We start from the raw sequence: 27,236 nt of genomic DNA on the forward strand, positions 1-27,236 counted from the left end.
GTGACTTTCCACAGTCACAGCTGGTCTCACCCACTCTTTCATTCTCTCAACAATATGTTGCCGCCTCTATAATGGCCATAATCTTGTTACATTGCTATTAGTTGCTTCCTTCTTTTCTTGAGCAACTGCAAGACAATGACTGCACCCAGAACAGGACCTGAGACACAGTGAGTGTTCAACAAATACTTGAAGAATAAAAAGAAATAATAATAATTGATGTCAGTGTTAATTACTATCAATCAAAATAACTACAGTAAACACTATGTTTTAAAAGGTCTATGAATAGAGAACTAAACAAGATTAAGAAAAAAGTAGATGTTACATTAGAGTACTTAAGTGATATTTAATGAACAGTATGCCCTGGAAACACCAAATAGTGCTTTACTTGGGAGCATTTTTTTAGTTCATTGTATAATTTAGTCTTCAGTGTCATGAATCCATCCTTGAGTAGCTTTAATCTCCTTCAGGAACCAATACTCAGTGCTTTGTGACCAGAATCTCCTTCAGACAATGGGATACAAAACGATTTAAAGAAATTATCTACATGTTTTCATAAATAAGCAGGCTAGGAAAAAGGAAACATTTGAAGGTATTTTATTTCTGTGATAGGGAAATCTCACATAAAAGTCTTCATCATTTCTTTAATTCACAAAAAGCACAATCAGTCAGAATTAAAGGGAAAAATTCACACAAAACAAAAATAAAGACTTGTTTACTTCTCTTCCTCCTGTAACAAGAATAAAAATATTATATAAATATTAATTAAATTAATAGGTGCAGTAACTGATTTTATTATTTTGCATCAGGTGTGTGTGTGGGGGTGTGTGTGGGTGTGTGTATACATATATCAGATCTGTATCAGATATACTGATAGGAAGGCCTCCTGATGGCATTCTCTGAAGCCTGTGAAAAAACCTAAAAGAATTTTGAGTTATTCAAATCACCAGTTTAACATTGTGAACATTATTGTGTTCCAGGGTTTTTAAATAATTTTTTTTTTTACTGAATTTCCCTGATGCTAGGAAAGATTGAAGGCGGGAGGAGAAGGGGACGACAGAGGATGAGATGGTTGGATGGCATCACCGACTCAATGGAGATGAGTTTGAGTAAACTCTGGGAGTTGGTGATGGACAGGGAGGCCTGGTGTGCTGCAGTCATGGGGTGCAAAGAGTCGGACACGACTGAGGGACTGAACTGACTGACTGACTTAAGAAAGTATTTAATGCTAGCTCTTAGGATGCATTTCACTATGAATCAATATTTGGGGAGAATCAACAGTATAGTTAGCCTTTTCTGAATTTTTTGTTACCTGAAGTAATTTAGACTCCCAAAGCAGCACGAGTTTTTGAAATCAGTGCTGGACCCTGCAAATTAAAAATAAAAAAGAATCATCAATAAACTAGTGACTATAACAAAAAAGAAGCAGATTCACAGATATAGAGAACAAACTAGTGGTTACCAGTGAGTGGGGAGAGGAAAGAGGGAGGGGTGATAAGGAGGGAGAGGAGATAAGGAAGGAGGGGAATAAGAGGTATTTGGTATAAAATAAGCTACAATGATATATTGTACAACCTGAAGAATATAGCCAATACTATAAATGGGGTAGAACCTTTAAAAAATTGTGAATCACTATACTGTATATCCATAACTTATATGATACTGTACATCAACTACTAATAAAAAATGAAAAAAATAAAAAGTAAACTCAATCAGTAAGACTCATCAGATTAAAAAGTAGATGACTATGCTAGTCATGACACAGTTAACTCTCCACTAGCTAGGGGTAAATTCACAGGTTTATAGATTAAGTGGTTTAAAATAAAGATATGCAACTCTGATGTCAACAAACTGGGACAACGGAAGCCAGAGGTGGAAAAAATCCTCCACTCTGATCAACAGTAGATATTGTATTTCCTATACCAAACTCCAGATTCTTACCAAGCCTCATCCTCTCTCCTTTCTCTAAAAATCAGTCATAGAGATCGAAAGGTTTGCAGAGAAAATACCGCTATGCTATTTGTTAATGTTCTCTACCTGTAAATTAATGTCTTCTCAGAACAGAGGACATTAATCTTTTTGCATCATATTTATCATAAATAGTTTACATAAAATCTATTTTATCTAGTTTTATCTGATTTTGCTATCTGTCCCACCCACTTCTACCAAAAACACAAAACAGACACATACTAATAAGTATACACATTGAAACACACATAATTATATTATCTATTGAAAAGCTCAACATTTCCAAATATTATCAAATAACAAAACATCTAAACTATATTATGAGACAGTCAAATAAAAGAGCAAAAGGCTGAAATATAGAATATCTTTTTAAAAATAGTGATGCTATATTCAAATGTATTTAGTAATACAAACTTGAGGCTTACAAAGTGTAACCAATTTGTAAATCCAGCTAAAATTGCTAAATAATTATAGTAAGATAATCCTTAATTACTACTCTGTTAATATTCAAAGGCTTGCTCTTAAATGAGTTCAATATACTTTCTATAAATATTCCCCCGATATCCTGTTTGCCAATTAATTTGCAGCTAAATCCTTTTCATCCATTTGCTGAATTGATAAATTTTAGGCCAGAAGCCATCTAAATTATCATCAGTTAATTTTATATTCACTTAATGGTTTTCTCCACTACGAAATAAATCAGAATTACTAACTTTCATTATACATTCCAAATTGCACTTCTTCCTAATATTCAGTAAGAGAACTATAACCATTTTTATACATTATAGTCTTTCGATCTGTTTCTAAATTAAATGTAAACATTTCTGGCATTATTTTAAAATTATAAATTAGTGAGATATTCTTTTCATTTTTCATTACAGAAAATTCCATACCAAGTGTTTGAGTATAAACATGAGCTGCACCTACCTCTTCTGTAAAGCAGACTTCCTGCTCTTGGCTTTGGCAGCACTTTTCCAGGAGGCCAGAGAAATCTGCAACGACAGCCTCAAGTTGTTCCTCTGTTATTTGTGGCTTCTGCTTCACAAGGTTAATGAGAAACCTATGTTTCAAAACAAAACAATATATAAGAGAAGTCTGCTTTGCGATGGTATTTTTCTAAAAACTTCCTAGTAGAGAACTTTCAGAGCTCCAGCAATCCTCGCTCTATATCCTCATTCCATCAGTTATCATCAGACTTACCACATATATTTTGTCTAATATTTATTAGAAAGACTGAGGCTAGAACCATGCTAAATGTTCCACTGGGCTGGATTTGTGCAGATTATAGATGAAACACTACTTCATAGTTCCGCCATACTTGTATGTAGTGAAATATAGTCTTCTTACTTGCCTAAAATATTCTTTCTGATTGGTTCTCTCTTCTAAAATATGTCTCTTATCTACACTCAAAGGCTCCAACTTCCAAACCCCTGCCATTCACAGTTATCACACCCCTACCTGAACACTGTCCATCCTAATTGCCTGTACTACACATTAAGTGCTGAAATCCACGGGGTCGCAAAGAGTCAGACACAACTGAGCAACTGAACAACAGCAACACATTTAGTAATATATTCATGCTGGAATTAACATTAACTGAAGAAATGGGACAGGCTTGCCAGAGGAGGCAGCATTCTTACATGCCTCAGATTGTGACAGAAAAAAGGGAAGAAAAGGTTTTCCAAAATGAAGGGAGACCTTTCACAAAGCATGGGAGTATTAAAATGCATGGAAATTTGGAGAAATGAATTCCACTTTGCATTACTATCATCATTACAGAATGCATCCCATGATGAACTGAAATGTGCATTCCATTTCCTAACACCCATACTTCATGGTTGAATCAAATATTACGGTTATTTTCTTCAAAGAGTAAATAGTGTGGAAAAAATGCAAAGGCGCTTTTTCAGTCCTTGTGTTGCAAGTACCCAAGACTTCCTATAAAGATATATCCTAATTAACCCTAAACAGATTGTCCCCTTTGTCTCAATCCCAAAACATATCACAACAATAGTTAAAGTGGAGACTGTTTTTACAAACAGGAACATCTGCCCCCAGTGAATTTTTCCAGGCTAAAGGCTATGAAGACACTGAGACAAGACTATTTTGAGTCACTTTAAGTGCTTTGGAGTAATAATGTTCTCCTGGTGAGCCCAAGAGTGTTGGGTGCGCGAGGCAGAAATCTCCACCACTATTTAGGGTTGTCAGTCTTCCCCACAGTAGCAAATAACCATTTCTTACTGTTGCTTCATTGTCTGCAGTGCTACACCCTGAACTTGGCATAGATCCTTATGGAAGATGAACTTGTCATCGGAGAATGGCGGAGGCACGTATGTCTCATCTGCCACCAGGCTGCTGAAGCAGGGCCTCCTGTTGGAGTATGAAGATGTGCAGCACTGGTCAACACCAGGGTTTATGGGATTCTCTTCATGTCGGATGCATAAGTGTCCTATGATAAGGTCAGCCTGATTAGGAGAGCGAGAGAGGAGAAAGCAAAGAGAAGAGCATTAACCAGAGAATTGATTCAGGAAAATTGTTGCAGTAATGTTTAATGTCCAGTAATATTCACATTACAGGAAAACGTGTTGTCTGTATCAGCACACGTGCTGCCACATTTACCTATTTACCCACTTGCTTGGGATAAACTTCAGCTTTTAGTTACCGATGTTCCACACATGATATGGAAGACAGCCCCTTCAGCTATTTGTGTCAGCTCTTGAAAACACATTTTCAGTCACATACATACTTCCGCAGGGGAAAAGTCTCTGCTCTGACCCAGACAATCATTACATGGCTTACATTTTCCATGTATATTTAGTTGACCTTTCCATTTTCCTTTTGGGATTCAGAGAATCACTTTCTGAAGGTAAGAAGACCAAAACCTAACCTCTTCACATAGTTAATACACAAGTGTTAGTCGCTCAGTCGTGTCTGACTCTTTGCGACCCCACTGACTATACAGTCCATGGAATTCTCTAGGCCAGAATACTGGAGTGGGTAGCCTTTTCCTTCTCCAGGGGATCTTCCCAACTCAGGGATAGAACCCAGGTCTCCCACATTGCAGGAGGATTCTTTACCAGCTGAGCCACAAGGGAAGCTCATAGTCCTAACTGAAAAGAAATAAGGCCTGTGTGTGTGTGCGTGTGTGTGTGTGCGCGCGCATGTGTGTGTTTATGTGTGTGTGTGTCCTTAAGGCTTTCTTCATGTAGAATTCACCTACCTTCCGCACTTGAGAGATACCTTTTTCTTTATTATTTCAAAAAAGTTTTTATATGGACCAATTTTAAAATCTTTATTGCATTTGTGATAACATTATTTTTGTTTTATGTTTTGATTTTTTGACTGTGAAGCATGTGGGATCTTAGCTCCTCAACCAGCGATTGAACCCACACCCCCTGCATTGGAAGGTGAGGACTTAACCACTGGACCACCAGGGAAGTCCCCAGAGATATTTAAGCACCTAATAATAACTTGTAATAAGGGCCAACATATTTTGTATGCATACAATGTATCACGCTAGTGCTGAGCGAGTCATACTGATTATCTCATTTAAGACAGCCATTGTATGAGGGCACAACTTCTGTTCTCAGACGTCAGATGAAAATTCTCAAGCTTAGTGAGATGACCAGCTTTCCCAGTGTGACAAGACTAACAAGTCGTGAAATGGGACAGGAATGTAGGCAGAAGGCCCCCAGAAACTATACCCCTGAAGCTTTCTACCACCCTTGTCCCTGCATCCTCCTAACATGTGGGATTCCATAAATGATAAAGATGACAATGCTTAATTACAGGAAATTTTCTTTTTACTTCTAACCTTTGACAAAAAATTCCAGGACATGAAGACTTACTAGCAATTAACTCCTCATTATAGAAAAGAGGAAAAATGAGGAAAAAAAAATACACAATTTTATTCACAATTGTGACTTTAAGGGAAAAAATAATGAAAAAATTCAACCTGTGATCATATGTATGACACCTGTGGCGTTAAAAAGTAAAGGTTATTGGCCTTACCAACTGGAAAGTCATTTTATTATTCAGAACGTGGGACTACCTTGTTCTATATTCTGTACCCTGTTAAGGGGGATAAATTGTCCCTAATATCATCATCATAAAAATTAAACTACAAAAGACAAAAACATAGATATGGCTAAAAATAAAATAGAGACTCTGAATCTGTCAAACCTGAAGCTTTTTCAACATTAGATACTTGGTGAAATCATGAATCTAGTGATGTGTCAGTCTTTCTGCCATCCCTGTGCATAAAGCTTGCTCAGACATTGTTGAATAGACTCACTGCCATTCTAGAAAGACAGGAAGCCTGCCCACATGCCAACCATTCAGAGTTGAGTTTTTACACCCCTTCAACTGCAACTAATCAAGCAAGTCCAGGAAGACTATCTCCACACTGGTTCTTAACCATTTCCCCCGGATGGGAACCGTAAAGCTATTTCGAGTCCAACAGAGCAGAAACAGGATGGGACCAAACAAAACACTCACCACTCCCTCGCCACAGGCCAATTGTTTGTCTTCACTGAGATGGCAACAAGTGGCTCCTGCGTTCGCCATTTTCCTGGTCAAGGCCATCAGCTCAGGTGAGGTCAGCTGAGGAGCCTTCTTTGTGTAAGCAACAAGAAACCTGAAAGAAGCGTTTCCCACCAAATCTTGCTGAGTTCTTCACTTGTTTCTGGACCCCACTCCTTCTTAAAGACCTTCTTCTGGCATCAGAAGGTGTGAATTCAGCTCACTTATTTCATCCGCATGGTGCCTGGACCAGTATTGGGGGCGCATTTAATCTGACACTCATTCCCTACACCCCTCTTATACCAACAGATCTCAATAGGAAAATAAACTCTGGGCAGCAGACTGACTCCTGTTCCCACCCTCAAAAGTTTCCTTGAAATGAACTTTGATCTTTTGGTGTTTTAACTTTATGGTAGAAGGGGTATCTTTACTGCAAAAATCTGCATGATTCGGGCAACCCAAAGCCAGATTTTGGAGGCCATCTTTACAAGCCATCTGTTGTTCCTTAAGAGAGGGGCCTGGGGAAGGCCGCCTGTTGGAACAGGAAACTGGATGATGGACAGTGGAGCCTGGTGGGCTACAGTCCATGGGGTCACAAAAACTCGGACACGACTGGGCGACTGAACACACCAGTCCAACTAGGTGATGAAATTAGCATAGCCATGGGTGGTTAATTTAGATGTATCTTTCCCTCATCAGTTAATGATTTTAAATCACTTAAGTGTTAGTTTCACTCAGTCATGTCTGACTCTGTGACCCTATGGACTGCAGCCCACCCGACTCCTCTGTCCATGGGATTCTCCAGGCAAGAATACTATAGTGGGCTGCCATTCCCTTCTCCAGGGGATCTTCCCATGCATCACTTAAAATATTGTTTAAACAAAGCATACGCATTTTGTAAGTAATATTCTCCTAATTTCTGAAAGAGACCACAGCTTCGCTTTGCCAGGGCTTGACTCTCCTGGATATATTTCTCCAATTCTTCTTCCTGAAAATACAAGCATTATTACACACATTTTTTTTCTGTCTGTACATGCAACTTTATGTGTAAAATTTGGCCAAATAATATCTTTTTCTATTATGATACCAGTCTTAGAGAAATCACTTTTAGAGGTTTTTTTAATATCAAAGGTGAATTATGACAATTAAAGCAAATAGACTTTAGAGATTTAAGTTTAAAACTGTGTGAACCACAAGTTATTGTATGATAGAATTCAATCCTTGGATAAAAAAGTTACAATTCTTTCTATACAAAATTCTTACCTTTCTGGAGCTATTCAAAAGGAATATTATTTTTATTCTGTGTGTAAAAAAACTTTTGGTTAAAACATTTGTATTTCTGAAATAAGCCAAAAGTTGATGACTACCAGTTAATCACTAGCTAGATAGCTATTTAATAGATATAACCAGCTAACAACTCATTAGCAACTAGATATTTTCAAACAAACGGCACTTTCAATACATGATATCAATCTAGTTTTTCAGATTTTCCTTAAAAAAACAGAGCAATTTACCCCTTTATCCTGGCATTCAGAAGGGTTTTCAGACTGGGAACACTTCTCCAGTAATTCCTGATATCCTTTAGCAACTCTTAGAATTATTGGAACAGCAAGCTTAGTGTGTCTTCTTGAGTATTCATATGTAAATCTGAAATATGTGTGAAAAAAACAAGTTATTGGAGTTAAGAGACAACTTATTCCTCTGCTATACGACATGCAGAAGTTAACATTGAAGTAACTAAACCTAGAAGTCAAATATGATTCAACTATATGCATGGCAAAACCATTAATGAAAATTATGACCCCTCAAATTGTTCTAAAATGGTATTTTGCTTTCTTTTGCATTCTTCGCTTTGGCTTTTCACTTATGGACTTTAAATGTATCCATCCAACAAATATTTTTCCACTGCCATCTCTGTTCAAGCATTTTCTTCAAGCAGGAAGGTTTCAATAATGTATAAGATAAAATGCCTGGCCTCTCAAAAGCATGCATTATAGGGAGACAGAAACAAATAAGAAATAGGTCATCTAATTTAAGTATTGCTAAATCAATGAAGAGAAATAAAAGAGGGGAAAGGGTGACAATTTAGAGTGTGTGGTCAAGAAAAGTCTCTTTGACCAGCCTTTCAAAAGAAAAACCTAGTTGAAGGAAGCCACACAGAATGTTTGAGGAAAGATCATTCTTGGCTAAGAAAATTTCTACTGGGAAGAACCTTTCCAATTGAAGAACTGCTTCCATTAAATGAACAGCCTCAGAATGTATGAATGGGTAAATTTAAAGAGAATTCTTGAATTTACTGATTATATTCCCAGATTATAGAAACAGGTCATATTAGTCTGCCTCCAATAATATTGTCCCTGAGTTTCTGAAATCCAGATTTTGTTCTTGTTTGCATAATTTAATTTAGCAGTGCAAACAGTGTATGCCTGTCTAATTTTAAGGCAACAATAGAGTAATATCCTCTGGGATTATTAAAAAGAAAATTGCACTATTATTTTCATTACCACATTAAAAGCAGACTCTTAAATTTAGAAAGACCTTTGGAAATCATTAAGTATAACATCCTAAGAGCTGCACAATCCCTCCTCTAATAGTGTCCATTGATACACACTGTACAATAAAGGAAAATGTACTAACTTAGCTACTCGCTCCCCTTAAAGGCAAATAGAATGAGAACATATCCTGTAAATTACAGTTATTAGTGCCATATTGCACATATCTAAATGCATTTTGATTTCCTTAAAAAAATAAAACATATATTCAATAAATAGCAAATAAACTGCTACAATAAAAGCCCTTCTATCTAGCACTATCTATTAAGTTATACTTGAGGGAAAAGTTTTTAAAACATACACAGTGAAAAAGCACATTCTTAATTATGAGCCCTTCTTATTATAAAAATATCTATAACCTATTCAGAAAAACAACGGTGATCTTTATATGAGTAATACATACAAGGATGATAATGCTTCTGATCCCAGAGAAATTGATACAAAACAAAATGCATCCTCATAAGCAAGCCAGTGAGCAACAGCAAGGGTGAAAGTCTCATCAGTATAACAGATCCCATTCTTTCAGTTCAGTTCAGTTCAGTCATTCAGTCGTGTCTGACTTTGCGACCCCATGAATTGCAGCATGCCAGGCCTCCCTGTCTATCACCAACTCCCAGAGTTTACCCAAACCCATGTTCATTGAGTCGGTGATGCCATCCAACCATCTCATCCTCTGTCGTCCCCTTTTCCTCCTGCCTTCAATCTTTCCCAGCATCAGGGTCTTTTCCAATGAGTCAGCTCTTCACATGAGGTGGCCAAAGTATTGGAGTTTCAGCTTTAGCATCAGTACTTCCAATGAACACCCAGGACTGATCTCCTTTACGATGGACTGGTTGGATCTCCTTGCAGTCCAAGGGACTCTCAAGAGTCTTCTCAAACACCAAAGTTCAAAAGCATCAATTCTTCAGCGCTCAGCTTTCTTTATAGTCCAACTCTCACATCCATACATGACCACTGGAAAAACCATAGCCTTGACTAGACAGACCTTTGTTGACAAAGTAATGTCTCTGCTTTTTAATATGCTATCTAGGTTGGTCATAACTTTCCTTCCAAGGAGTAAGCATCTTTCAATTTCATGGCTGCAATCACCATATGCAGTGATTTTGGAGCCCAGAAAAATAAAGTCAGCCACTATTTCCCCACCTATTTCCCATGAAGTGATGGGACCGGATTCCATGGTCTTAGTTTTCTGAATGTTGAGCTTTAAGCCAACTTTTTCACTCTCCTCTTTCAACTTCATCAAGAGGCCCTTTAGTTCTTCTTCACTTTCTGCCATAAAGGTGGTATCATCTGCATATCTGAGGTTATTGATATTTCTCCCAGCAATCTTGATTCCAGCTTGTGCTTCATCCAACCCAGCATTTCTCATGATGCACTCTTCATATAAGTTAAATAAGGAGGGTGACAATATACAGCCTTTATGTACTCCTTTCCCGATTTGAAATCAGTCTGTTGTTCCATGTCCAGCTCTAACTGTTGCTTCCTGACCTGCATACAGGTTTCTCAAGAGGCAGGTCAGGTGGTCTGGTATTCCCATCTCTTTCAGAATTTTCCACAGTTTATTGTGATCCACACAGTCAAAGGCTTTGGCATAGTCAATAAAGCAGAAATAGATGTTTTTCTGGAACTCTCTTGCTTTTCAATGACCCAGCGGATGTTGGCAATTTGATCTCTGGTTTCTCTGCCTTTTCTAAAACCAGCTTGAACATCTGGAAGTTCATGGTTCATGTATTGCTGAAGCCTGGCTTGGAGAATTTTGAGCATTACTTTCCTAGCGTGTGAGATGAGTGCAATTGTGCGGTAGTTTGAGCATTCTTTGGCATTGTCTTTCTTTGGGATTGGAATGAAAACTGACCTTTTCCAGTCCTGTGGCCACTGCTGAGTTTTCCAAATTTGCTGGCATGTTGAGTGCAGCACTTTCACAGCATCATCTTTGAGGATTTGAAATAGCTCAACTGGAATTCCATCACCTCCACTAGCTCTGTTCATAATGATGCTTCCTAAGGCCCACTTGACCACACATTCCAGGACGTCTGGCTCTAGGTGAGTGATCCCATTCTTTATTCCCTTGTTATCTGCCTAACTATATTTTGGCTTAGAACATTCTAGCATCATCCTCACTTACTGAGTTCAAAAATCATTTCAACAACACAAAGCTGTCAGTCACATAATAATTCTTATTTGTATGAACATATTTACAGAGTGCGTTACCTTGCCATGGAGAGATCTTTCTCCTTTGAAGAAAGTTGGTTGAAATCTCTCTCTCCTAAAAACCTATTCACATTTGGAGATAAGCCTTCAGGTTTGTCATCATTTTCTGCATGAATTATGCACTGACCAAGTTCAAGTGTGGTGGGCAATTTGCAGCACTCTGCTATTTGTCTTGACAGAATATCTTGTTGAGAACATATGTAGGACAAAACTCTTTCCTGAAATAGAAAAACAAAGTCTAAGTTTTAAAAATTTGTTCTTTAATTCAGGATCTTAAGGCCAATCCTAGGAAGGAAAGAAGGAAGGAAAAAGACATTTGCCTTGTCTCCCCTTTTATGGTAGTGCTTTCTCCTGCTGTCTTTCTTCATGTTTTTCCACCTAACCTTGTTTGTTCAATTCTTCTTTTCATACGTGTCAGCTAAAATCTATTTTATCCTCATAGCAAGTTTTTAAAAACATAAGAAAAATGTATGCCTCAAAATGAATGACATGCATGTGGTTGCATATCTTTCTACTAGTATTGAAATGTGCTCTAAACATTTGTTATTGATGGCATATCATGGAGAGCAAAAGATTCATTTTTAGCAAAACAATCTGGAGTAACCCATTGCGACCTCCAGATGGCAGTCTATAGACAATGGAATGTTCAGGGCATGTATGTGACCAAGAAAGAAGCTGAGCTTACATGTCCCTCTCACAGTTCTGAAAATTATATGCATTCTTATCAGGAACAATTAGAACCTATTTATTCAGCTGTTAAAATCCAACTAATATACCATACTTAAATTATTTTTTCCACCTTAAAGGAAAAGGATGGTTATGCACTCCAAAAACTGAAAAAAACTAAACTTTAAGAAATGACCATACCACTTAGTAAAATTGTCAACTAAAACTGATAACAAAGAGAAAATTGTTATTACCATTCTTAATATGAAGGTAAGTGCTTCTGAAAGGAAAAATAAATGAGATAGGAAAATCTGCCTTGGAGGCAGCATCCCCAGTTCACTTTCCCCAACTCCTGACACCAAGATTCTTTGCCTGGGCTCAGAGAATCACCCTCAGGTCTCCCCAGCAGCCTTGGCTTCTTGCTGACTTTCAAGTCTATCACAGACAAATTGCCACTGGACTGGTTGAAATGAGCGTTTTACCCTCACTTTCAACCTTCTGGAAACCATGTTCCAGCCCTGGTTTCAAGCCATCTAAATATCTAGAAACAATGATTTTAAGCCTCCTGGAAGAAGGAGGTGTATCACAGGGGACCAGAGAGGGAGAAATTTGGAGACAGACAGGCCTATTGCACAACATCTAAAAAGCCAAAGGTGGCCCAAAATAGATCAATGCCACACTGCTTAAAGCTCAACTGACTATGGCATGCTTGAGGGTTCTGTTTTGGGTGTATTTGTTTCTGGTTTTTAATTACCTTAGAGCCCTTTATTCACACCTCTACTTGATGGCTAGCTTTTTACTTTGTAGAATAGTATTTTGTGTTATTTTTATGTTTCTTATATTATTTTGTAGTATTCATGTGATAGCTCTATGAATATAATATAGAGTGCCTTCTATGTGCCAGGTATTGTGCTGGTGGCCTACAGAAATAACAGCCAACCAAAGATAGTCCCTAACCCTAACGAGGTCACATGTCTTATCTATCCTATCAGACAGTAAATTCCTTGAAGTCAGCTTGTGTCTTCCTAATAGGGGACCCCAACAGTGGTTAGCACAGAGAAAGTATTCAATATATACTGTCAATTGAAAGTACAAGTGGATGGAAAAACAAATATATTAACAGTAAAGGGTCTGCCCCCCTCCCCCAATTCTATGTGGAGGGCTCCCAAGAAGTTACCATCTCCTTTCAAAGTAAAAATGAATGGTTTAGCAAGAGGAGCCTATGCTTGAAGTAAAAAACAAAGTCAGCAAAGACGGTTGTTCACTGTCAGCTAGTTACCACACCTATGACCAACTCGCAACAGCCTTCTCCCATTTAGAATGAGAGCGAAAGAAAGAAAAGAGAGTGGAAATATCTTTTTTATAGGAGGCAAGACTCTTTCACCCCATCCTGCAGACACTCCAGCACGTTTCCTTTGCAGCATTCCTCATGTATGTGGGCCACATCCATGACCAGTTTCTGAATTTCAGTAAAATTAGCTTTGGGAAACTTTTGACTCACTTTAGTAACAGTTCTAAGGGAAAAAAAGAATTAGAAATCAATCATGGCTATCTATCAAAATGAAATAACATGCACAGAGTATTCATCTAGTTGCATTCCAAGGAGAAAAGGCCAAAATGTTCCTGTTTATAAAGAAAAGGGAAAGTGTTACCCATCTTATCAATTCTACCCCAGTCTTTCAAGGCAGTGACTCTATAAACTATGACCTGGCCCTATAAATGGTGTGGAACTAATTTATCTTTCCCTAAAAACTTTCCTGTGATTTGCAACAATATTTATCTCTTTGTTGTTGGACCCTGATGCTGAGTATTTGGGATCCTTGTCGTGAGAAGGTGGAAAAAATCTGAAAACGGTAAATAATTAAGAAATGGAAAATTCTTTGAGAACAGTAATCATTTTTTTACTTGGGAGGAAAAAAAAAAACACTCCTGAGAATATGGGGAGGGTCCATATGTGCGAATCAACAGGAGCAAGAAAGCAAAGCCAACTGAACACTCAGATGTGTCATCATGCCAAGACACATAGTATGACCCACAAAGGAAGTCAGAAATAAAAGTTCTTATTCCTTCTGCATATTTTGTGTAAATTTTGAGAGCTGTCTAGTTGAGACCACTGCACCCTAGAGTAACTGGTATTGTTGCTGCTACTAGTCGACAGACTTTCTTTTTTAATTAAGAATATTTAACTTTAATTACTTATGGATATCAAATGATAAATAATATCATTATAATAATATCTTTTTTCCTTTGGTTTTTATTCTATTTTTGGTTTTGGAATTTTGAGAATAATATGTTAACTTACATTGTTTTACTAAGATAAATTTAAATAAAGTAGGTCATGAATTAAAGTTTCTAATAGAGTTGGAGGGTAGTTAAAGCATAGTCTGACCTCCTCCAAGAAGAATCAATCAGTCTTGGAACTAAATCCATGACTTAAAACTTTAACTTTTTACCAAGTACAATATTTTTAAATGTGTCATTTAACAAAAAACCAAATAAACATACTTTACATGCATGTACTTGGCACTCTTCAATTAGCAGGCCAGATGTTTTTCTATACCAGAAATGCTTCAGTGTAAAACTGAAGAGTACTTTGAACCAGTTATATAATTTAAAATTTCCTAGCAACCATACTAAAAAGTAAAAAGGAACAGGTTAAATTTGCTGTAATAATATGTTTTTTAGCACAATATATAAAAAATAATATTTCAATCCACTTTAAAAGTTATTTTTAACTACTTTTTATTGAAATATAGTTAATTTACAATGTGTTAGTTTCAGGTATACTAACTGCGGAGTGACTCATTTTTATATGTTTTATATATATACATATTCTTTTTCAGATTCTTTTCCATTATAGGTTATTACAAGATATTGAATATAGTTTCCTGTGTTATACAGTGGGTCCTTGTTGTTTATAACAGTAAGCCTATTAATGAGATATAGTACATTTTCTTTTTCATACTGAGTCTTTGAAATCTGGCTTTACAGTTAGAGTACAATTCCTCATTTACACTAGCCACATTTCAAGTGCTCGGGAGGTTCCCGTGGCTAGTGGTTGCCATACTGGCTAGTGCAGCTCTGAATCACTGATAATTCTGATTCCCATATTTGACCTCAAAGTCTCAGTTATCAGGATTCAGACAATTAGAGATTACTGACATAGCAGACAAGTAGATGTGATGGAAATAAATCCTGACAAGGACCTAGAAAAACTTGGTTTTGATAACCAGTAATGTGGTCTTGTTTTAATCTGCTGGACTTCAGTAACTGCTTTAATCTGACTGGACTTCAGGTTACTCATGTCTGAAGATGAAGAGGTTGAACTACATGATTCAGTTGTTTGGGTTTTGTTTTTTAAATATTCCTCTCATTCTAACAACAAAAAATAGATAAATCAGATAAATTAGATACATAGGTGATAGATTAGATAGATAGATAGATACACAGATACATACATACATACAATCGAGGGAAGAAAGAGAGGGCAAATATGCTAAGTACAACAGTCAATTGAAAAACTCCCAATTTGCCTCTGAGCTTTTTTAGCATCTGGGACAAGAAAACAGATTCAGTGAGTTATTAACATACGCTTTCATCAGTTAGGAAAATACATGCCAGTTCTTCAGAAATGACAATTTTGTTTTCCTCTGGACAGTAGATTCTAATATTATTGCTTCAAGTGAATATTTTATGAAGAGCAACAATTGACATAATGGATTTTTATAGCAGAGTAGGAAGAAGAATTAATATAAAAATTTTTTTGTTAAACCAGAAATTTTAAATGGTACTTAGAGAAAGCTAATCTACTTTGTAGAGAATGCAGGAAAATAATTATAATTATGAAACATAAATAAGTTGAAATCCAGAACTTGAGTATCTAGAAGAATAGGTAAGTAGCATAAATCTCTGAAGTCTTCTCTAAGCATTATCTTGTCTAGACTTTAGAAAGTTTTAAATAGCAGTCTGATCTGTTCTGCCCATTCCTAAGGCTTCATGATTCTAACCACAGTGAAAAGTGAAAGTGAAAGTCATTCGGTCGTGTCTGACTCTGCAACCACATGGACTATACAGTCCATGGAATTCTCCAGGTCCGAATACTGGAGTGGGTAGCTTTTCCCTTCTCCAGGGGATCTTCCCAACCCAGGGATGGAACCCAGGCCTCCCACATTGGAGACAGATTCTTTACCAGCTAAGCTACAAGGGAAGCCCACAGTAGCTCTCCTCAATGGGAACTTCATTCTCTACAACGGTAATAGTGAGAAAAGTGGACTTAAATTACAAAATGGAAATTTTGCAGATATCTTCCAGGTAGAGCTCAAACTTACATGGCTCGGAAGGTCCGGGGTCCAAATTTTCCCATTACTGCACATATATGTTGATTTAACAAACTGCTTTCTCTTAATTCTTTTGTAATTGATGTTACCTAGATAGAAAAAAAAAAAAAACAAAGTGTCAAGAAAGGATGCATTTTTCCCTGTTAGACTCTAATAATTAGAAAAGCAACAGATACAGCTAAAGTATTTATTGTTGTTGTTGTTTAGTCACTAAGTCATGTCTGACTCTTTGTGACCACATGGACTGTAGCCTGTCAGGCTTCTCTGTCCGTGGGATTTCCCAGGCAAGAATACTGGAGTGGGTTACCATTTCCTTCTCCAGGGGATCTTCCCAACCTAAGGAGCAAACCTAGGTCTCCTGCATTAGCAGACAGATTCTTTATCACTGAGCCAGCCACCAGGAAAGCCCACAGATAAAACATGAAACTCTACAAAAACTTTTTGCTAAAAATTATAAATGTCATATATTTTTTCATGCTTTTTTCTTTTAGATGGGTTTATATACATCTATGCCAGACAGATTTATTAAAAGTACCTTGAAACAAAAACACTGCGATTTTCATACTTGAGAATGAATAAATAACTGTAATTTTGAACAAATTGAAGCCTGATCATTTCTTAAGTGGCTGCTCAGTCACGAAAAGTGAGATTGCATCACAGCCTGATGTTCTAGGAATAGTCACTGTCCTTAGGAAATTTTTATTATAGGACTTTCAATTCAGTTCAGTTCAGTCGCTCAGTCATATCTGACTCTTTGCAACCCCATGGACTGCAGCACGACAGGCTTCCCTGCCCATCACCAACTCCCAGAGCTTGCTCAAACTCATGTCCATCGAGTTGGTGACTTTAAGCAACAAGTAATGAATTGTGGATGTTATTCTAGCTCTCCAAACCTAAGAAATCTATTCACATCTCTAAATTTAAATTTCCTTGTTTGTTAAATGACAGTAACACTTCCACTTCGAATTTGTTCTAAGGTTTAAAAGAAATAACAAATATAAAGCATTTATCATAGTTCTCTTTCACTTTTTTCCCTCTTTTCCTGCTCTTTTCCTCCTCTTCCTCCTGCCCCATCTTCTTTCACCTTCTACTCCTCTCTTTCATTTATTTATGTTATCACTTCTACCTCTGTCTTTATCCCACTAAACTTACTTCCTTAATAATAAAATAATCATTGTCTGAATGAATGGATGGATAAAGGAATGAATTTTAAAAAAACATAGCAAACCCAGGTGTTTAGCCCAAAGAATAGCAGACTACTGAAATATATCCTATTCTGAAAATGATTATACACAGAGCGTATTTCTATTTTTAACTTTTTTTTGGCTTTAGTCAGTTATAATCAGATTGAAGTTATTGGTTCAGATATCCCTACAAATATAATACCTTTGTTTCAAAGCATCCAGTGGCATTTTCAGCTTTGCAGCAATGTGGAATAATTTTATCGTATTGAGTAGCCAAAGAAAGAATTGTAGGTGAGTACAGGACAGGGTGCCTTCTTGCTATCTCATAGATGTATCTGAAATGAAAAGGAGCAGTAAGATTTACAAACACATTAAAATAGGACTGCTATTGCTCGGAACTGGACTCAGGAATTGTTTAAAGATTCGGAAAATCGTCATTTTTTCCACTTGCTGTCAAAATTTTCCTCACTAAAGATCCTCCAGGGGGAGGAGATATATATATATATATATATATATATATATATATATATATATAATTATGACTGCTATGCATTGATGTACAGGAGAGACCACCATAATATTGTAAAGCAAGTATCCTCCAATAAAAATAAATAAAGATCCTCCAGGAAAAAGAAAAATCTGACAGCCAATCCTACATTCTATTATGAGAGCAAACTAGGCAGAACTGATTCTTATTAAAGTATCCTTTTCAAGAAGTCTACTCAGACATGTTTCTGGAGTCAGAAAGGCCAGATTTTCACTAAATAAAGCAGAAAGGTAAAGTATTTTTTCTTATCAGTGCAAAATGGGATTATCCACCCTGGCAATCACTGTAGCAGAGATGTTCTAAGGGCAGGTTCTATGTTTCTTTGGATTAAGCACTACCAGGGAAGATATAAGTGATTAAGAATTAGACACAGGCTTCCCCAACAGAGAACCTGGACTCAAATACCCCTTGGGAATGTACTAGCTGTATGCCTTCATTCAATTGCCTTAACTGTCTAAACTTCAATCTCTTCATCTGCAAAAAAGAAGCAGGAAAGAAATCAAGAGGAAGAGGACAAGGAAAATTGATAGGCTGTTTGTGAGCATCAATATGATCATATGTGCCAAGCACACACGTGCCTAAAACATACCAAGCGCTCAGTAAATGCTAGACGTGCTTATGTATCTTAAACATTCCTGGATGGCTAATATTTTTTTTTTTTTATTTTCAAGCAATTTGATGAACACAAAATACCAAATGTTTGGCTGTAGAAGGAGTCATTTGTGCCATAGAAAAATTGGACGAGCTAAATATTATTCTTGGGCAAGCTAAAATTAGGGGGAAAAAAGTGTGTCTAAGAGACTAAAGGAACAGCTGGTGGGTCTCCTGTGTGGTCTACACCTATCTATTTACCTGTTGTGGAGACAAAGTTACATTTAACATTGCTTACTTAATTTCACAGGGCAAGAGTTCAGAAGATGCCACAGAAAACATTTTTTTTCTCCATGCATTAGACTACATTCACAAATTGCAGAATTTCTAGATTCTGCTTGGCATTGCACTCTTTCTGGGGTCTTACCTGTTCATGAACAGCTCTCTATTTTCCTTGTATGATTCACAACTCATGACAGGTTCCGGAACTGGGAAGGGTGGAATGGAAGCTGGAGCAGCCTTTTTGTGTGCCAGGAAACAGTCATGTCTTTCCTCTCCACTTCGGCTGCAGCAGCCTGAAAGCCCATACTTTTCAGGAATTTCCTTTTCACGGCAAATTTCTTCCAGAAAGGCAGATACCTAGCAGATTTATTTGTAATAAAAGACAACTAACTTTACCTAAAAAATGCTGCAAAATACATGAAAAGTTTTCTAATATCTAGAATCAGAACTGTGGATTAGGAAAATAATTCCTCCCTACAAATTCTAATATATTTAGATTCATCCTGATGGGATAGTTTTCTTTGATGTGTTTGGAAAATGAAATTTAGTTGCCAACCTTGAGTAATACATGTGACAAAATTATTTTATCTTAAAAGGAGGACATAGATACTCCATCTGATATTCTTGTGATAAGACACTGATCTAAAAATTGGAGATTATTTTCAGACAAAAATCAAAATAATTTGAAATGGAATAAAAAATAGCCTCAAATACTTTTAATGGGTCTAATCATACATTTAGCTAAAATGTTTTAGGGAATTCCCTGGCAGTCTAGTGCTTTAGGACTTGGTGCTTTCACTGCTGTGGCCAGGGTTTGATCCCTGGTTGGATAATTAAGGTCCCACAAGTCCCACAGTGCAACAACACCAAAAAAAGTTTTAAAATGTACATTTTAAATGTTTAAAATCCTTCTTTGTTGCCTTAATTTTACCAAAATCAGGTGATGACACCACTAGCCTGATGAATGCTTCTGAGAATTATGTGTGTTTCATTCACTTAGGGAAACTTTTTATTTAGCTTTTCAAACTACTAATATTTAGAGAATCCTGGAAATCTTAACTAAGACTTCCAATTCCAAATTTACGTAAAATTATGTCTTTAGGTTTACAATGATAAATCACTATCCTGTAACATCACCTTGGATATCTCATTGGATGTAAAGTTGTGATATAAAATGTATTTTGCTTATTTTACATACATATTTAGACTATCAGGTCAAGTCAAAAATAGAGATGCCAATCATGGACTTTTATTAAGTCATCAATTTCAGAGTTATAAATACTTTATATCTTTAAAAGGGTGCCTCCTTTATAATAATTTAGATGCATCATCTTTTGGCTACTTCATTAGCTCCATCATGACAGAGGATTCTCTGGGCATTTTGTTTCATAATTGGTAGCTCTAATTATTTTAAGGTTCTTAGTTATTTTCTATATTGAGATAATAATAACCAATAATAACTGTCATTTATTGATCTTCTACATTAGGGTATCCTATACTAAAAAAGTAGTCATTGTTAATCTGAAATTCAATTTTAAGAGGGCTTCTTATTTTTTTGTTGTTGTTTATTTGTTGAATCTGGCAACCCTAATCTGTGCTATGCTCCTCACATTCGCTATAGTGTAGAGTCTAGTGTAACGAAGCCACTGAGGATGTTAAATCCTAGTTGTGAGTTGCCTTTAAGAAAATTATCTAACTTCTCTGTGCTTTGGCTTCCCCAACTGGAAGCCTTCCATCTGCCCCCTAGGATTATGGCAAATATGTAATAAATTAGCGTTTGCAAGCAAAGCTGATACTCTGCCAACAAGGCCTACCCAAAATCTCTTGGCTCACTGAACATTCATTCTGATTCATCAAAGCTATGTTCCACGTCACAAAATATTTTGACTATCAATAGGTACATAACATTCCCAAGAAGAATAGCTGTCACACTGTTTGCTTAATAAAAATTAACTCCTACTACTCATCATATCAATCTCCATGACAATCCAGAAATGGAAGCTATTATTATCATTCATTTTATAGATAAAGAAACTAAACTCAAAGAAGTTTAGTAATATGTCCACAGTCACCCAGATACTCTGATTTCAGAACCTTAGCTCTTAGTCCCCATGCTTATAACATCTCTTTACAATAGACATCCATTGTTTTCTCCTCTGCTCTCTCCAGCAAGTCAGAATTAAATCTCCTCTCATGAAACAGGTTTTCAAATAATTCAATGTATTTATTTCTTATGCAGTCCCTACATCTTCTCTTCTGCATGCTGAGTTTTAGTCAAATATCACAACAATTTTTTTAAAAAATTGCTGCTGTTCACTCACCTGGTTTTCTAAACACCCAGCAGGTTGCTCACTGCCAGTGGATTTCTCTATTACAGTCAATACATCTTTTACCATTTGACTTATTTCCTCGTAAGTGGCTCCTTGAACAGACTGGGCAAAAAATATGGTAGCTCTGAAACAAAAATATATATGAATGCTTAAGAAACAGATTTATATCATTCTTTTTCTCAAGGTTAGTTTTTGGGTTTTTTGTTGTCTGCTATATTATAATCTGCTTAGGGGATGACTTTTGCTAAAAGTGTATGTAAATTTTAGCCATCCAGAAGAAATGTCCATCTTCTTTTTGTCCCTTTCCCCCATAAATACACATATATCTGTAACAAAAAAAAATAAGTGGATTTCCCCTAAGATCCTTCTTTTGTGGTCATCCACCCACTGCAATGTATCCATACTTGAAGGTATCTATATTCTTTGCAGTTTGTTTTTGTTTTTTTTTTTTTTTAAACAGAGAAGTAGTCAGTAGACCTTTGCCTGAGTCTACTCCCAGGGTGATCAAGGTCTGATCATGGATTAACCCAAAGCATTACTATCACAGGTTTCTGTGTGCAATCAATATCTGTAACACATGTTTTTAAATTCATTATTAGAAACTTCAGAAGTATGAAACAGAAAGATAGCATTCAAGAGAACAACATACCCTCTACAAATAACCAAAAAGAGAACATTTTACCTCCTACTATTTACTACTAGGATTAAACAGTATTCAGATTAGGAAATATGGTATTATCATCCTATTGGTATTGATGAGAAAAATTCTTGAATTTGTATAGAGTTACCATCAGTCAGACATTATTCTTCAAGTTCTAAAATCTGATTCTGTTTGTTCCATAGATTTACAAGGAATCTAGAGGTTGAGGTTAACATCTAAGGCATGGACCAACAGTTCAAGCTCTTCAATATCAATTTGATACTCAACATAAATAATTTTTCTTAACATTGTCTAGTTTTCTTTTACATTTTTAAAAACTCATAGAGCTAACCAATTTTATTCAATTATCTAAATTAAATTTTCATTGCTGTACATACTTGAAGTGCATTTATACAAGCAAAACTTACAGGCCAACTAAATTTGTCTTTGAAGAACATGAGGAAGAATCCAATATGGAATCTGGAAAGCAAGATAAATTTCATGAGAAATGGTGTTTTCAACTGCAGTCAGGAAAGTCATCATTGTTGATATGTTTGTGTCTCTCATCTCAACTGAGATGACATGGAATCATCTATCCAAATAGCTTAATTTTGTACTTGGGAAAACTAAGAAACTTGGAAATAAAGTTAAACAGAATAATTTATAGTAGACTTAACACTAAAATTCAGATTTTATATCTTCCAGTGTTTTAAAACCATTGAACTAGTCACAGATAATGTTCAACACTGCCATGATTTTGTAAAACTCTTGTACTCTTATAAAGATATAAATTTATCATTCATTTTAAGCTGTTCACCAACAAAATATGTATCCTCTATGTGGAGCAATATGATAAATAATTCAAAGCAAGTGAATAAATACAAATTTAAGAATTTTCATATAGAAAAAAGACAAAAGAGAAACACAAACTATCTTACCTATTCCATATGCATTTTTATGCATTGTTCTGGAATCACTAAAATTTGGTAGAAAAAGTAAAAAGAATGATACCACCCACTTCATGCTTGCTAGTTATTTCGTCCTCCGTGGTGATGACTGGGGTAGAATATTGAAAACTGAGCTGAAATTCTTTTATAGTCTTCTCTAGCAAGGCCTGTTAACTAGTAATCTTTTGCCAGTACATCGGTTACTTTATTTCCTTACATTCCAAATAGGATGACTTGCTAATAATTAACAGCACAGGGATTATTTGCGTTTTATGTTCAAGGACACAGACCTCCTTTGGGTGGAAAAAGGGGAGGGGGATGAAACTTGCAAACTCATCCCATTTTGCAAATATAACAAATATTCTTCTCAAACTACAGGCATTCAAGGAGGTGACTTTTCCCTAAATTGCACAACAGAAGTTAACAGGGCCATAGATAAAATGACATCAGACTTTGTATGGAATTCAACTAAATGCACAAATTCATTACTGCCTTATAATCAGAAGGACAATATATATAATGTCATGGTTCAACATGAGGACTTAGGGACCAGGTTTGAATTTTTGCCCTGCCACTTAGCCACAAAACTTTGGACGAGTTGTTTAACTTTTCTGGGCTTTATTTTCATCATCTACAATATAAGGAGACTGATAGAATTCTTTCATGATTAAATAAACTACTGAGTATAAATAGCTAAGAATAGGGTCTTGCGCAGAGTGGCACTTAATAGATGGGAGATTTATTTATTCATTCAACAAAAAGATGAAGTTATGGGAGTAATTAGCAACAAGAAACATGCACCACCCCTGTTCTCACTGAATTTATCATCTAACGGGAGAGACAGACAATTATCAGCAATCACAACATGGTGCGATGTGCTGGGCTTCGTCACTCAGTCATGTCCGACTCTTTGCTACCCCGTGGACTGCAGCCCACCAGGCTCCTCTGTCCATGGGGATTCTCCAGGCAAGAATATTGGAGTGGCTTGCCATGCACTCCTCCAGGGGATCTTCCCAACCCAGGGATTGAACCCAGGTCTCTCGCATTGCAAGTGGATTCTTTGGTGCAATGGACGCAGTGCTAAGCAGAATGAGAAGAGAAACTTCTGACATGTTGGAGAGGGTCAGGGAAGGCTTCCTGGAGAAAGCAATCTCTTAGTAGGGACCAACAGAAAAACTGGGGGTGAGCCAAAGAAAGGGAAGTAACACTTGGAGACCCGTTAGGAAGTCAGGCAAATGTAGAAAGCAGTGAAAACGCCCACAAGTGAGGGCCAGAGCAGAATATTTAAGGAATTGGAGGAAATGCAATTGCAAAGAAAAACAAAGTTAAAAGATGAGAGAACATACTCTATAAAGGGACTTCCTGGCAAAGTGAGCAGGACTACATCTCAAAGACATTTTATATCAAGTTTGCACCTCATCCCAAGATAACAGAGTCTACAAAAAGATCTAATAAAAATCACATTTGTGTTTTGAAACAATCTCTGTGTTACCAAAAGGAGACAAGATGTGATAGGGAGAGCCTTTAGAAAGCTTTTACAGTAATAAGCTCAAGAAGTGTCCTGGATGAGAGTAGTGCTAATTAGAAACACTGTTGTGGATGAAAGTAGGTGATATGAATGAGTTACCATCAAAAGGACTGACTTACGAATGTGCGTTCAGTTTTGCATATAATGAAGTTAAGACAGAGTGACCAGTTCACTCTGGTTTATGCCTGTTGCCAATGCTAAGTCATTTCAGTCGTGTCTGATTCTTGGTGACCCCATGGACTACAGCCCTCCAGGCTCCTCTGTCCATGGGATTCTCCAGGCAAGAATACTGGAGTGGGTTGCCATGCCCTCCTCCAGGCAATCTTCCCAACCCAGGGATCAAACCCACATCTCTTATGTCTCTTGCATTAGCAGACAGGTTTTTTACCACTAGTGCCACCTTAACTTAGAGTAATTATTAAGCAGAACACCCTGGTTTGCAAGTTTGAAGTAAAAATCTATGCTAGAGGAGCTGATGGGCAGTTGAATAGTAATCATCAGCTTATAGATGGTTATTATAGACATGTGATGGGACGAGAAAAACAGATTGTAGTGAAAAGAGGTACCCTGAGGAACACCAAATTTTAAAATATAAGCCATAAAGAGGAGCTCTGGACCACAGTTTGTCTACTAACTGCAAACAACCTTTGATGTATATGCGTCATTGCTCAAAGTGTCATCCAAAGTACACAGTTCATGTCAAATATTTCCATTGCTCTTATTCTGACTCATTGGCTTTTTAATAAATCTATAATACTGCCCAGAAAGAGCATAGCAGGGTAAACTGGACTTTTGTATTAGCCAGATGCTGATCTTGGCTGTAACATTTATTAGCCATATGACTTTGGGCAAATAATTTAGTCTCTCTGATTCTTAATTTTCACACATATATAATGAAAATGAGAATTTTCCCCTCAAACTATTTTGTGTATAGAAGGAATAATGTATTTAAAGTGTCTTATACTTAACAGATATTTTAAAAAATATTTATCATCATTATGCTAATAAGTATTAGCATTATGATTAGTGTTAAATATTAGAAGTACTTTTCTTCAAAGTAGTTAGGCTGTACATGAGGTTGTTAGAAAACGCCTTCTATTCAGATGACACTGGCTACTTACTCCTTCTGGGCTCTATTTTGTTCTTTGTTGATTTGACTGGTTAGTTATTTGAAAGTTGAGGGGGGAGCTTAATCTCTCTTCCCCTTCCTCATTGACGCTTGTAAAAACTTTATTCATTCTTTAAGGTTGGTATTGGGCTTCCCAGGTGGCGCTAGTTGTAAAGAACCCCTTTGCCAATGCAAAAGATGTAAGATACCTGGGTTCAATTCCTTGGTTGGGAAGATCCCCTGGAGAAGGGCATGGCAACCCACTCCAGTATTCTTGTCTGGAGAATCCTCATGGACAGAGGAGCCTGGTCGGCTACGGTCCATGAGGTCGCAAAGAGTTGAACACGACTGAATATCAAATAATCTTCCATGAATGTATATCTGATTACCCCCTAAGGAGAGAAGAATGCGCCCTCTTTTGGCAACCTGTAACACCTTTTAGATTGTTTTCTCTTGGTACTTCTCATTTGACCTTACCTCACAGGCATTTGCAAGCTTACAAAGTTCTTCTTAAAGAGTGGGCTTCTTGGATTCAAAGACTCATCTTCACAACTCCTGCAATGCCTGGCACAATGTCTGGCACAAAGCAGATCTTCACATGTAGCAACTGAGTGGCCTGGAATCAGATTTCTGTAGTCAGGGTTTATGCACTAACTGTAGTCACTCACTCATTTAACATAAATGAATGACACATCTCTCATACCCTTTCAACCAGACAGCATTACTGAAATGTTTACATTCATATTTTCTCTGATGGTCAAGGTCCAGAGGCCCTGGGTCAGCTTTGCGAAGAGGACAGTACCGAAGATCCTGGTGAGGAAGCTGATAAGTCTGGAGCTCTTTTGTGATGACATATACTTTCTCTGATGATGAAATGCTTATGATCCATCTCTTCCCAGATGCTGTAGCCAAGGCAGAGTATGAGAAATAACAAAGGGGTTGTCTGACATTATGCCATCATCAGCATAACTGCTGGACACTCCCTGTCCTTAGCAAAGTGGAGTGATAGCTCATTGTCTTAGGAGCTTCAGAAAAATCCCCTGCATGGTCCACAGGTTTCACACACTTTTATAGACTGAATTTTTTTATCCTCTCAAAACTCATGTATTGAAGCCCTAACCCACCACTGTGATAATATTTGGAGACCGGCCTTTGGCAGGTAATTAGGTTAAGATGAGGTCACGAGTGAGAGGGCTTAGTGTCCTTATTAGAGTAGACACCAGAGGGCGCTCTTGCGTTTATGGTCTCTCCCTCCCTCCCTATCTCGTTCTATTTCTGTTTCTCTATTTCTCTCTCTCCAAATTGTGAGCATGCAGTGAGAAGGTGACCATCTGCAAGGCAGCTAGTGAGCGCTCACCTGAAACTAAAGCCTATTAGATATCTATCTTGGAATTTCCTGCAGTCAGAATTATGAGAGAATAAATTTCTGCGATTTAAGTCACCTAGTTTATGGTATTTTGTTATGGCGGTCCAAACTAAGATATATACACACACACAGACACACACATCTGTAAATATGCATTCTTCTCATAAGACATGTATAAGATAAAAGTAGAATTATTGTCTATTGTTCTTAAGCCAATCACGATGCACCCCAGAACATAGACTACCTCTCTCTAAACAGATTCTCTTTAGAGAACTGTGCCTTGCTTTTGATGTTCCTGAAAAAAAGAATAAAAACATATGTGCCCTCCAGTATTCTGTGGGAAGTAAGACATTTGTGAGTGGATTGTACTGTGGACTCATAATTTCTCTCATGCTGCTAAGCTGCTAAGTCACTTCAGTCATGTCCGACTCTGTGCGACCCCATAGACGGCAGCCCACCAG

The 27,236-nt window shown here is 37.0% G+C and overlaps 1 protein-coding gene across 3 annotated transcripts; it reads right to left on the reverse strand.

The window, feature by feature from the left end:
• Positions 1-579: 579 nt before the first annotated feature.
• On the reverse strand, positions 580-26,315 carry AFP (alpha fetoprotein). 3 transcript variants are annotated; one of them, XM_081511475.1, is made up of 16 exons: positions 26,113-26,315; positions 25,887-26,025; positions 22,255-22,306; positions 21,178-21,310; positions 19,002-19,213; positions 17,639-17,771; positions 16,244-16,341; positions 13,300-13,429; positions 11,250-11,467; positions 8,001-8,133; positions 7,377-7,474; positions 6,463-6,601; positions 4,207-4,430; positions 2,893-3,025; positions 1,310-1,364; positions 580-727 (listed from the first exon to the last, which is right to left on the reverse strand). In XM_081511475.1, the coding sequence occupies exons 4-15, from the start codon at positions 21,250-21,252 to the stop codon at positions 1,320-1,322; spliced, it is 1,638 nt and encodes a 545-aa protein (XP_081367601.1). In that variant the 5' UTR covers positions 21,253-21,310; positions 22,255-22,306; positions 25,887-26,025; positions 26,113-26,315; the 3' UTR covers positions 580-727; positions 1,310-1,319. The 3 variants fall into 3 exon arrangements, with proteins under 3 accessions (XP_081367601.1, XP_081367596.1, XP_081367610.1); XM_081511470.1 differs by lacking the exons at positions 25,887-26,025; positions 26,113-26,315 and adding an exon at positions 22,765-22,968; XM_081511484.1 differs by lacking the exons at positions 22,255-22,306; positions 25,887-26,025; positions 26,113-26,315 and adding an exon at positions 21,869-22,003.
• Between the last annotated feature and the right edge of the window lie 921 nt (positions 26,316-27,236).

This window comes from Giraffa tippelskirchi, chromosome 1 (genome assembly GCF_054371585.1).
Source record: "Giraffa tippelskirchi isolate mGirTip1 chromosome 1, T2T-mGirTip1v1.2.pri, whole genome shotgun sequence".
Taxonomy (NCBI): domain Eukaryota; kingdom Metazoa; phylum Chordata; class Mammalia; order Artiodactyla; family Giraffidae; genus Giraffa; species Giraffa tippelskirchi.

Coding starts and splice junctions, on each gene's coding strand:
- AFP (XM_081511470.1), bottom strand. CDS start 22,849: ATGAAGTGGGTGGTATCATTCTTTTTACTTTTTCTACCAAATTTTAGT. Junction 17,772..19,001: donor AGAGAGCTGTTCATGAACAG/GTAAGACCCCAG, acceptor TTTTCATTTCAG/ATACATCTATGAGATAGCAA. Junction 1,365..2,892: donor AAGTCTGCTTTACAGAAGAG/GTAGGTGCAGCT, acceptor TTTAATTTGCAG/GGTCCAGCACTGATTTCAAA.